The sequence below is a fragment of the Arachis hypogaea genome, chromosome 5, assembly GCF_003086295.3.
Source record: "Arachis hypogaea cultivar Tifrunner chromosome 5, arahy.Tifrunner.gnm2.J5K5, whole genome shotgun sequence".
Classification (NCBI taxonomy): Eukaryota; Viridiplantae; Streptophyta; class Magnoliopsida; order Fabales; family Fabaceae; genus Arachis; species Arachis hypogaea.
This window is the reverse complement of record NC_092040.1, coordinates 103,950,872-103,964,536: the sequence shown is the minus strand read 5'-3', so window position 1 is coordinate 103,964,536 and position 13,665 is coordinate 103,950,872. Positions and strand designations below refer to the sequence as shown.

At 29.6% G+C, this 13,665-nt stretch overlaps 1 protein-coding gene across 1 annotated transcript; it reads right to left on the bottom strand.

Moving 5' to 3' along the window:
* Positions 1–7,915: 7,915 nt before the first annotated feature.
* Positions 7,916–13,448, bottom strand: LOC112799814 (methylecgonone reductase). Its single transcript, XM_025841831.3, has 4 exons — positions 13,132–13,448; positions 12,362–12,605; positions 8,406–8,585; positions 7,916–8,327 (listed from the first exon to the last, which is right to left on the bottom strand). Exons 1-4 carry the CDS (start codon positions 13,446–13,448, stop codon positions 8,112–8,114), a joined length of 957 nt encoding a protein of 318 aa, XP_025697616.1. The 3' UTR covers positions 7,916–8,111.
* Between the last annotated feature and the right edge of the window lie 217 nt (positions 13,449–13,665).

The following is a 13,665-nucleotide window of genomic DNA, read 5'->3' as shown; positions in this document are numbered from 1 at the left end:
GCACTAAACACATTGAAATTGATTGTCGCTTTGTTCGGCAACGTATCTTTATTGGTGCTGTTCGTCTCATTGCTATTGGAACACTGGATCAGACTGCTGATATCTTCACGAAAGCTCATCACCTGACTCATTTCCGGACTTTGTTATCCAAACTCAAGCTGGTGTCCTTAGCTCCCACTTGAGTTTGAGGGGGGATGTTAGAGAATCATTAGAATCAATTTAGATCAATCAGTATCATTTATATTTATATAACATATCTGTATATTAATTGTAGGATTCTATGCCTTTATTACTCTGATTCCTTTAGCACCTATAAATATCCCTTATATATTGTACTTTTGATAAGACTGAATATACACAAAACACTTTCTTTAGTTTGGTCTCTTGTTTCTAACATTCTTCATGTATCCTTATTATGTTGTGTTACACAGTAATAATTCTTCCCAAAGTCCTATTGTTGCCTAGCTTACCCAAAACTCCAATCAAAATATTATGCTTTTACTTTCAATTTAAAAAATTTATACTACAAAATTTATAAAGAATCAAATTAATTGCATTACAAATTAAAATAGTAAAAATAAAGTTGAAACAATAGACCACAATGCGACAGAGGAGAGCAAGCTAAGATTATAGAAGGGCTAGCATTTGAAACCACCAGGAAGGAAGATGATGGCGATGGTTGGAAGGTGTACAAGATAATGGCAATGCGCCATAGCATTCCTCAGAGGAGGTGGGTTTATGGTAGCTTGCCTTATTGCTTGCTAGAGCTTTCTCCCTCATGCCTTGTCCTCTTGAATGGAATATTTGTTCTAGAAATTTCGGATGGATTTTGTAGGGAATTTGATGCGGAAGAAAACATGTAATTAATTTGTAGTGGGTATCAAAGAATTGTGAGAAAGTTAAGAGAAAAAATAGGGGTTTTGGAGAGAGGTTAAAGATTTTATGAATGAGCTTGAGGTTAGGGATGAAAATGGTAGGTTTGTAGTGGTTTAAGCATCAGCATTGCAAAATTTGATTCTAGAAGGTGAGAATTGTAAGACTCAGGTTTTTTTTAATTAAATAATGAGTTAATTGAGATTTATGTATTTGTCTAAAATTTTACTTTTAAAAAAATATTTTATTAAAATTAATTTAAGCAGATTTTTATAATTTGAGTTTGAATTAATTAAAATTTTTATATAAATGAGATAAGAATTATACTTTTTTGCATATTTACAATTATATTTGCACTAATTGAAAAATAATAAAAATTTATTAATTTAATTTGAATAATTGAAATTTAGAGTTTAATATTCTAATTTTATGAAAAAAATTAATTAGATTCATATAATTTTTAAATTAAAGTAGCTATTTAAAACTAATTAGTAAGATTATAAATAAATAATATTTTAAAAAATCACTAGACTGCTGCGCATGCAGAGGAGAGAATGAAGGGATCGTCCACCACGACCACCACTGAACTATTGCACCGTTGTCGAGCTACTGTGCCACCGCAGGAGCTACCTGGAGTTGCCGTCCTTGTTGTGGAAGGAAGCTATCGTTCAAGCTACACGCCGCTATTAGAGTCATCCTTTGTTGCCGCTGCTGCTAGAGATCCGGAAAGAAGGCTCGCCCAATTCTTCCCCTGCTTCTAGTTTTCACATTCCACCGAAGCGATTGTTGCCATGGTCGTTGCCCCAGGAGGATTTTGTGTTTAATGAAGCTATCACTGTTGAGCTGTTCCACTGCTACTGGCACTGGAGATGACTGCCGGAGCTATCATTGTGCCATCTTGCCTTGTTCTTCATGGAGGGACTGTTTTAATTTTGTCTAATATCTATTTCGCATTGATTTTAATTTATGTCAGATAAACTGATGTTTTATGATCATTGATGTCGCTGTGTTGTTGCCTGAAAATCATCAAGGTCGATGCAATTGCTATGAATTAAAAATAAAAAGGGGATTTGTCGCGTTTATTTCTGGGTTTCGACTAACCCAGGTAGAAAATGTTTGTTTTATAAATTCGGAATAGTTTAAAAGTTTAGAAAAATATGTGCATTTGAGTTGATGAAGATTTTATGGTTTGCTTATCTTTATCGAAGTTTGATGTATTAAGCTTTAATGATTTATGATTATTTTTTGTAATTGAATGAATTTGATAATAGATTAAAAAGGAATTAAATACTCTAATAATAAAATTAATTAGTAACAATGCTTGAAATCTCTTAGCGGGTGGATTAGAATTTGGACAAATTATTTATTGCCCTAATATGTGAAAATTTAATAATTTAAAAATAAATTAAGATAGAAAAATAAATAAAATCGCATTGAAGTATAGATCTAAACTGACAATTAAACCTCAATCAACGTTTAATATGTTTGTCACAAGTACAACCCAAAAAAACTGAAGTATTCAAACTTCAGGTCGTCTCTCAAAGAATTGTAGGAAAGTGTGTTTATTATTGGTTATGATTGTATCTTTTTGGGGTTTTGAAATAAAGGACAAGAAATGTAAATAAAGAAAAATAAACTAGCAACTAAGAAAAGTCCTAGCAAGAGTTGATAATTGGAATTCCTATCCTCATTATCATAGTCAATTGTGATGGTAATTGTCTTTTGCTATCACTTAGTTAACCTCTAACAATTGAAGAAAAGTCAAGTGAGCAAAAATCAACTTAACTTCACAAGTCCTAATCAAAGACTAGATTTAGTGAAACTTAAGCCAACTAGCAACTTTCAATCACCAATCAACGAGAGACTTTGCCAACTCAAGAGTCTCCAAATTACTCAATCCAAGCTAAGAACATAAAAATCTAATTTAAAATCCAACCAAACATTGTATCAAACACTTGGAAGGTACAAAATAAAACATAGAAAATTAAAGAGAAAACAATAAAACCTAAGACTAACAATTGCAAGAAATTAATAACCAACAATTAAAGAAGAAATTATAAATATAAAGTACTTTAAATTGCATTAAAAGGGAATTAAATCTAATAAGAATAGTTCATAAACTAAATTGAAAAAATAAAGAAATCAACAAGAGAAGATAAACTAAGATACTAGAATAATAAAAAGTAGAAAAAAAACTAAGTTAAAGCAAGATAGAAATTTGAATTTGAGAAGAAATAAAACTAAAAGAAACCCAAAAACCTAGAGAGAGGAGAGAGTCTCTCTCTAGAATTCTACATCTAAACCTAAAATGTGTGGATGAATGAGTGAAAAGTGAGTGACGTCCATTTCCAATCTCCAACCTTTAATCTTCATTTTCGGGCTTGAAATTGGGCCAAAAATAGCCCAAAAATCGCCCCAGCATTTTCTGTTTAATGCAGCACGTGACGCTCGTCACGCGTACGCGTCAGCCATGCATGCGCGTCATTTGGACTATAGCTTGGTCACACGTACGCGTCAGCCATGCGTACGCGTCGATACCAGCTTCTCAAAACTTCAATTTCTTGTGTTCCTTCCTCTTTTGCATGCTTCCTTTCCATCCTCTAAGCCATTCTTGCGCTATAAACTCTAAAATCACTTAACGCACATATCACGACATCGAATGATAATAAAAAAATGATTAAAAATTAACAATTTTAATGCCTAGGAAGCATGTTTTCAATCATAGCACATAATTTGGAAGGATTTACAAAACCATGTAATTTACATAAATAAGTGTGAGAATAGTTGACAAAATCCACTCAATTCAATACAAAATATACCATAAAATAGTGGTTTATCAGGATACACGACAAAAAGATCATATCTGGGTTAACTACAGGATGTGTCGGGTATGACAATGTAACCGACACGTAAGCTCATGGCTAGTAGGACAGGCATACATCATATGCATTTATTTGAATTGTTTGGATGTGCATTTTACTATTGTGTTGTGCTTATGTGTTTTATCGGATTACATGCTATGTGTTATGTGCTTTCTATGTGCTTGTTTGTGTGTTTGATTGTGTTTACTAGTGCACGGAGGTGATGGAGGTTGAGGTAGATTGACTTCAGGATTGCCCTTAGATTCTAATTTATGTGTTCAATGTATAGAAGAGAGAGATGATAGTCTGTTGGTTAGAAAATCCTTAAGTGTCTTTGGCCCTCACAGAAAAGATTTTAAAGACTCAATTTACTTTTTCGAATCACACTTGACTAAAAAATATTTGTATATGAAATTATATATAAGTAAGTGGAAATGATTTGAAAATAAAGAAAATAAAAACCGTGAGCTTTTATAAAGAGATAAACTTTTTTGAGATGTGCGATGACCAATTATTTCTAATTTTCTATTACATTTGTGACATTCCCTCTTCCTACTGAGGATCGTGTGGTTTGGTTCTCACCCTCTTATATCCCATATTTGGAAATAGATGACAAAGCCTTCAAAAGTTTACGGAGTATTGAGCGTGCTTTCTTTGTTTTTTTAGATATTTCTTCGTCTTTATTATTGTCATAAATTTTTGTATAGAGGAATAGAAAATTGTAATTATATAATATATGTATGTATAATACTTGTATGATGCGGTCTATGGTAACTATGGTTGTTTGGTGGCTACAATGGCTAATTTCCTGAACCAATCTGTGACTGACATGTGGACAATGAAACTTCGTTGACTTTTGTTTTGAGATTCTTAATAGCGGTAAATTAGTTAAAACAAGATAAATATAGCTTTATTTGATTGATAGGATCCAACTCAACCCGTTGGCCCGACCCAAAACAATATATGCAACCCCATATGCCGACCCGGTTCTTCTTCTTCCATGGAATGATTCCTACGCACTGCTCCATGGTTGGTGAAATTCCCTGAGGTTGTGACCGGAACTCCGTCACATTTTAGTTTCATAACCTCCGCCATACCTTTCAAAGGTCGCCACTACTGCGATAGGAATTTTCTAACCACTTCCGCGGTGATCGCCTCTACACCTCTTTGTTGATTCCATCCGCCGCTGCTTGGAGCATGATCCTTGGGGTTCCCCGTCTAGCTTCCATCTCCTCTAACCGCCATATTTTTTTGCTGTCATAGATTCCAAGTCTCTGTTTCTTGTTTGGTGTGGCTTGGATGAGGTTATTTGTTGAACTTCGCCACTATCTCTTGCTGTTACCCCTTTTCTCTGGTTGAACATCATCATTGCTGCCCTATAGATCTACTTTTTCCGTAATACCCTCCTCAACTCCTCACCACTCCGATCCGTTGGTTCTTTTTCCTCGCTCTTTGGGGGCCACTCTTCAACCCCGATTCCAAAGACATTTTTACCCCCTCATACATAATCTATTTCCAATGTCATCCATGAAATAATTAAAAATGAGTTTATCGTATTTAATATCTAAACTCAATTTAGCGCTCCATACAAAACATTTCATTTGTCAATATATCATTGGCCAGTTAATTCATAGCCACCTGTAGCCACAAAAAACACGGCCACCGGAGATACCACCTACTTGTATAAGCTACTCTTTCTATAAATAAAGAATACTATGACGATGTGGATGTATTTATATTCGTATGATGTATAACAAAAAATGCCTTTTATTTTAAGTTTTAAAACTTAAAATAAAAGGCATTTTACTAAAAAGACTCCTACTTATTATACTTATATATAGTAAATTAAGTCATGTAATATCTTCGTTATTAGAATGGTGCAGGCGAAAGCGTAATATTTTAATAATGAAAGTATTACAAGAATCAATTCTTATAATATCACGAATATATTATTTTATATTGAGAATTTGTTCTTTCACCATAAAATTAAATTTTGGTGATTTTAACTTCTAGAGAATCAATTCTTAGCCTATGAAAACCAATTCTTGGGCTCTGTTTTGCCTCAAATCATCAAGTTTGGAACTTTTCTTATTTCTTCACCTAAAATTCTCCATTTTAGTGTATGTCTTGCAAACTGATTTTCCTAATTTTAACTTCAAAAATAATACTTTAATTTGTCCAATTTTTGATTTTATGCTTGTCTTCAAAATTTACATTCTTGATCTTTAAAGTCATTAAGCTTTTGAAGAGTGATCATTGTGTGGTTTGTGAGAAAATTCCAGCAAAACAAATAAGAGAGATAATAGGCCAAAAACTTAATGGACTAAATTGTTAAGTGTACTAAATCGCTCCAAGTAATACCACGATAAGTGAAAGGATTAAAGGATTGAACAAACAACTTTTAATCAAACCTTTAATTAGATCAACGAACTTTTGTAGTAGATGAGATCTTGAAATAATAACGTAATATGTAGTGTAAATGAATGCTTATGAATGATTAGAGAAGTAAACAAGGAATAGAGATGTTAAGGTTTTGGAAATATTTAATTTTTAGAAAAGGGAATGTTCATGCATGTTTATTTACTTTGATTCATGCAAGATAATTTTACGATAAATCATATATAATCAAACCCCAATTTTCTGGCATTTAATTTCTCTTTATCTTATTTAATCATCAATTATTTGGTCAAGTAATTAAGAAAAAGAGGTTAAGCACAATTCTAATTTAAAGTCGCACAATCTTTCAAAAGCTATTCCTAATCAGTTTGAAAAATTATGATCTATGAGTATGAGTTTAAGCTAATTCTAATATTAAATTTTTCAAAATAATAAAGGAGTCTAAGACAGAGGTAGAATATTTTTCAATACTTCTAATTATTAAGAATAAGAACGAAACTCAATTCTTGAAAAAGTATCAATGCATTAATCACAGTAAAATAAACAATCAAATTACCAATTCATAAAATTAAACAGAGCTCCTAATCCTAATACAAAGGAGTTAGTGATTCATGATAAAAAAGAAGATAAACTATACTAATGAGTGTGAGATGCTGGATGATCCTCAGTAAATCATCGCTCGCTTATTTATATTCTAATCATAACCTAATTTTTTAACTTAAACTAATCCTAATTTTATCTTATCGAAGAATAAGATAACTAAACAAAAGTTCAAATTTAAATTAGAGCACTTTTATCTTTTTAAAAGTAGAAGAACTTAACAATAACTAATCACTTTCAAATTCAAATATTAAGCATTTGGAGTCTGTGGACTGAATCTCAGTATTCTGGAAGAGATTTTAGACACTAGACGTTGAACTTGGGCTATGGGCGCCGAACTTGGGCCATAGGTGCTAGACTTTGGAGTGTTGGCGACTTGGGGTATTGGCACTAGACACCAATCCATTTTGAACTTTGGGTGTCGAGAACTAATCTAATTTTTTTTTGAATGCATTAACTGCCAAGGTTTGACGTTTGAATTTGGACCGATGGGAGTAAAAAATTATTTGAAGTTGGACTTCCAATCTTGGTGCCAAATGCTAGGTTTCTTTTTTTTTTTTGTTAGCGCTGGGCTCCATTTTCTATTCATCTTCACTAGCGTCGGGCTCCCAATCTTAGGGTTAGGCGCCAACTTCTCTTCTTCTTTTGCAGGCGTTGAGTTTTCATCTTGAAGTCAGGTACCAGCTTCTTGCATTCGAATACCAGATTATGGGCATTGACCGTCCACACTTGTTGCCTCCTGCGTGTTTTTTTTTTTATTGCTTCTCTTCACCTAACTTTTTTAAAAGAATAATCTTAAATACACAATAATTTTAAAGCAATTCTAAATATATAAATTAGTTATAAAATAATTCTAAGAATCATAATTCATTTGTGAATGTGTATTTATTGAAAAAAAATAATTTCAAGTACTAATTAATTCCTTTTACTCAAAATAAGAGTCATATTTTCATTCTGTGATAATCATTATTTATATAAAATATCAGTCATTATTAGATATAAATACATACAAAAAATGAGTGATAAAATCATTCTTCTTCATTTGAGCAACATCCAACTATCTCTCTCTTTCTCTCTCTCTTCCTCTCTCTCATATTTAGGTGATTATGATATTTCAAAAGATATTTAAAAAAAATATTACCAAAATTTGAAAAAAAAATGTCACCATAACTACCATAAATATAAGTATATTAATATATATATTAAAAATTTAAAAAAATAATTGGAACCCTGTGAAATTCAAACCATGTACATGACTTGAAGGATAGCAAACTAAACAACCAAAAATCAAATACTACTATTATTATCGTTTTATTCTAATAATTAAATACTTCATTTGAACAGATTATATTTAGTACTTAAACTTTTATTTTATCCTTTTCAATCCCAAAGTTGGTCCAAGGTTTTGTAAGGTCCATGTTGAGCCACAAAACGTTCCCCTCCGAAACCCCTAAACTGTGGTATCTCCTTTATCTTCTCCAAATGAGTGTCACTCAGCTTCCAATCAAAAATTCGAAGATTTTGCTTCATTCTGTCTTTGTTGAAGCTCTTGACTATTGGAATAGCACCTTGTTCTATTATCCATCTCAATGCAACCTGCAATTGTGCAAAGAATGTTGCAATAAGAAGAGTAAAAATATATATGGTAGTGGGAATTGGGAAATTGTGACTAACTTGTGGGAGAGTGTTGAGTGTGTTGGTGGCAATGTCCTTAAGTATTGGACTGCCCATGACAGCAAGTGAACCCCAGACAGCACCATTAGCTCCCAAAGGAGACCATGCAGCCACATGTATTCCTTTTTCCTTACAGAACTCCCTTAGTTTATCCTGTCGCCATGCTACATTCATTTCCACCTGTAACCATCAATGCATTCTCAATGTTAGACAAATAATAGAGAGACATTCATGGAGGGAGAACAAAGGAGACAGAAGAAAACTATTATTTATACCATCATTCCAAAAATCAAACGGGTTCAATTGGGAATGGATCCCGCTACTCCGCTAGGAAGACAATGGACTATTTATACAATATGTATAATGGCCTATTGAGTTACAAAATGAACATCTCTTCCCAGAAGATTAAACTGATTTTGGGATTTACCAAAAATCGAATTCTTGACCTTTCGAATCTAGCGTGAAAAAAAGTAACACTAATGGTTATATTTCTAATACTCCATAAACTTTTATTGTTTATATTGTACAAGTATTTCATTAGCTCCTCATTTTTTCCCAATGAAAATTGATCTTTTAGCGTGTTCAATTGATATAAAAAACTACCTAATAAAAAATCAGTAAAAAATCGATCCAATTAGTGAATAATCGATACACCGTATGAACCTGTCGTATTTTTTGAAGCTCTTTTGCTACTGTGTTAATTTTCTTAAAATGATGCCGTTTTAAATTAAAAAATAGTTTCTCTCTTTCTTTTAATAACCCAATAATTCTAAATTTGTTATTATTAAGAAAAAATCAGCTGCATGCTAATATTATGTGTTTATTATTTATGCGTATTTTAATCTTTTTTAGTTATAAACTTTAATATTTAAATTTGTTTGTGAATTTTTAATGATAAATCACAAACAAATATGTAAAATTGTGAAATTTTAAAGTTTTTTAATTTAAAAATTATTGAATTTAAATATTTAAAATTATACATTAAATTTTAAATAATTTTATTTTATATTTAATTAAATCGATTTAATTACCGTTCAACTTTAGTTAAACTATTAAATTATTGAATCAATTATTCTACTAATTTATTAGTCGGTTTGGTTCTTGTAATCTTAATAATACACTAAAATTAATTACAAAAAATAATTATTATATATTTTTATATAAATACATATATTATTTAATTTATTTTTAATTTATATTTTTATTTTAACACGTATTTTATATTAGTAGTTAATTTTAGTGTATACCTAGTATAAATGTATAGAAGTACAGAGAAAAAAAATATATTTGTTTTTTTTTTCTAAAATGAAAGCATACTTTTGTATGCTATGTATAATTATAATATGTACGTGAGTGTAAATCTGGAGTACAGCGTAAAATTAAAAATTATATATATTTAGATGACAATAAAAATAATCAAAATAGTTTAATATTTTATTTTTTATTTATTAATTATTGCTGAAATAAATAAATAATTTTAAACGTAACAAATATATAATTATAGATGTTAAGGTAATATTGAATTTTTGTCTGTTAGTATTACTCAATTAGAAGTTTAAAAATAATTAAGGATAAATAAATAAATTGTTGTTTTGTATGTTGTGTCTTATTATGTCAAATAAATAAATAAATAAAACCCATTGTTTAGCAAACAAATGGCAAATATGTGTTATTGTGTTTATGTATTTCTGAACATAGACACCAACCAAATACATCCTTTTGCAAGGAGATATAATTTGCAAGAGGATTTAAAACACTTAATAGTAAAATAATGTGTTTAGATAATCAATAGAAAATAATTTAAAATTTTAACTATTCAAAATATTGGATTTCAATTTCCACCAATGGAAAGGAAATTTCTATCCCTCTTTCTTGCCTAAACTAACAAAGAGAGGAGTCAACCACATTAAATGAGGAAAATATATTTTTTTTAAAAAATAATATTAATGACATAAATTTATTATTTTATTTCTTTGAAATTGATTATTTGGTGAATGCATGAAGGTGATGTAATTACCTCATAAAAAAAAAGAGAATTATATAAATACATGTAATATATTGACTTCATCCAAACATTTGAAATTTAAAAATATTTTTTATCCAAACACAACCAACACAGTTTGTTTGGATGAGATATTTTTAGGATAGAAGAACGTATGTTTTTAAAGCATATAAAAATTCTTAGAAATAAAATATTGTGTTTGGATACTTAATGGAAATTATTTAAATTTGAAAACTTTTAATAAATAATTTTAACGACAAAAACCAGGAGATTTTCATTTTTATTTTTATTTAGAGAATTTTAGTTTCCATTTTTTTCTCACATCAAAAGATATTTATATGCATTAATTACCTATCTAAACTAATGAATAGTAAATCATTTACATTAAATAATACAAATAAAAGCATAGGCACATTAAGAAAACATTTAAAGTGAATTGGTACCATTTCCTATACCCCTATGATGCATATGATTAAAAAATTAACTAAATTACTAAAATCTTTCAGATTGTCTATGGATTTTAGCGACAAACATTTTTCTTGTTCGTTATTAGCGACAATATAGTGAAATAGCAACAGAAAAATTGAACAACAAATTTTGTCTAAAATTTTAGCGACAGATAAAATGTTCTATCAAAAAATTCATCGCAATATCCTCACCCTATATAGTGAAAAATTGAGAGACATTTAGTTAGTGACGAATTTCATAAAAGAAATCTGTCACCATCATTTTTAAAAAATGGATTTCTAGACTTGGCTTAGCGACAAATTAGTACCGAATTTAAAACCTCATCACTAGCCCTTAGCGGCGCCACTTTTACTGTATAGTCGGATATTATTCGTTTGTCAGACCACTAAGAACTTGTTTTATTTAACATTTATAATTCTAGAAACCATTTATGAATGATAAATAAAATAACTTATTATTAACAATGATATCTCTCACTAATTCGTGAAATAGAAATGTTCGGTAACAGAAAAAATTAATCAACAACAACTAGAATTTATGTTATTTAACATTTGTTAATTGTGCAACAATTAACAAATGCTAAATAATTGTTAAAATTGATTTTTGTGCTTTTGTTATCATATTTTATGACAATAAATTTACAAAAATATAAGGGAGTCATTTAAATAAAGACGCCTAAAACGTTTTTTTTAAAGATATTTTCAGTAATTAAAATTTAACATATATAATTGATTAAATCATGTTATTTTTGTCAAAATTAGGCTAGATAATTTGATTTAACCGAAAAAATGGTGAATCAAATCTTAAACTGGTCTAAATTAATATTATTTTTTTATAAAAAATGGCTACAATACCTTTATTATAGAGAATGATCAAAATACTCTAATTATATATATATTAATTTTAAAAATTCTAAATCCTAATCCTACGATAAAAAATAAAGGACTAAAATTTAGGATTCTCAAAATTAATATATATAATAAAAGTATTTTAGTCATTTTCTATAATAGGGTATTGTAGTCATTTTCTTCAGAAAATAATATTAATTTGACCAATTCAAGATTTGATTTACTATTTTTCGGTCAAATCAATTTGTCTAGCCTAATTTTGACAAAAATAACACAATTTAATCAATTATATGTGTTAAATTTTAATTATTAAAAAACATCTTTATAAAAAGACGTTTTCAACGTCTTTATCTGAATGGCTCCCAAGATATAAACTTGTTACATTATTGATTTTACATTGGTTTGAATTTTTCATTATATTATACTTCAAAATAATATAAATTATGCCTCAAATTCAATTATTTTTTTATTATTTTTTTACAAGATTCAAAAAATAAAAAATATTAAAAATAAAAACAAAAAATAAGATCGTAAAACAAATACACCTTTACAATTTCACATACAATTTTAATGACAAAAAGTGAACATCTACCAAACCACATAATTAGATTTTGTAGATTGTATTAAGAGAATTGTACCTGGTTAAGAGCAGGAGGAATAGTTGCATTTTCTAGAAGTTGTGAGAGCTTCTTCACACCAAAATTGCTGACACCAATTGACTTAGCTAAACCCAATTTGGAGCACAGTTCCATATCCTTCCATGTCCCTTTAATGTCCAAAGGAAGAATGTCCCCTTCCATGAACTTGGTCCCTGTCACCCCTTTTCTCAACCTCACTGGAAAATGGATTAGGTAAAGATCCACATACTCTAGGCCCAACCTCCTTAAGAGCATTAATCAATTTTCAACCCAAAATAAAAATTAAAAACTCATCAATTAGACAAAATCAAAACCTCTAAACATAATAAGGAAAAAAAAAAAGAGCATATACTATAATTTTTATGGATGAACTTCGTCATTTTTATTCAATAAACTCATATATCAAAAACCCTCGTCATTTAGACAAAACAAATTAAAGAAAATAATAGAACAATTATACAATATCAAACCCAGCAAATATAACAATAATTTTCTTTTAAAGAGGCAAAGAAAATAACTTTTTTTATTTTACTATATATTTATTCGAAAGACAAAGCGTTTTTTCTATAGTTTGAACATTTTTAATTGGTCTCCAACCATTGAAATAATTAATCTAAGCATCCCTTGAGACAAATCGCAGTTTACATAAACCAGTTACTTAGATAATTTGGAATCGATTAAAAATTTTCGAATTGTGAATACGAACAAAAAAAGGAGAAATACTCAAACAACAACAATAAAATAAATAAATAAAAGGAGAGTAGAATTACTGTAGTGATTTGTTGAGTGCGGGTAGGACAAGGCCAGGATGAGCATCAGTACACCAGAGCTTGGAAGTGACAAAAATGTCAGTCCTACTCTTAAGAAGACCTTTCTGAATTGCAAGTGCTATGGCTTCGCCAAGAGGTCCCTCAGAGCCATAGTATGCTGCGGTATCAAAATGTCTGTAACCAGCTTCAATTGCAGCAATGAATGCAGGGATCAGTTCATGAGATGGTGGCAATGGAACAGTACCAGTCCCAAATCCTATCATGGGCATCTTCTTCCCTGAGTCTAGCAACACTTGTGGTACTTCATTTCGATCCATTATTATTATTGATGCTAATAAAAAAAGTTAGTATCAAAAGGGGATATATATATATATATATATATATATATATATATATATATATATATATATATATATATATATATATATATATATATACGCATGCATGATGAATATCTTATATAACATAATATTGATAATTTTATATATGTCATAATATTATTTTTTTTTAAATTTAAACTATTAGAAGGAGATA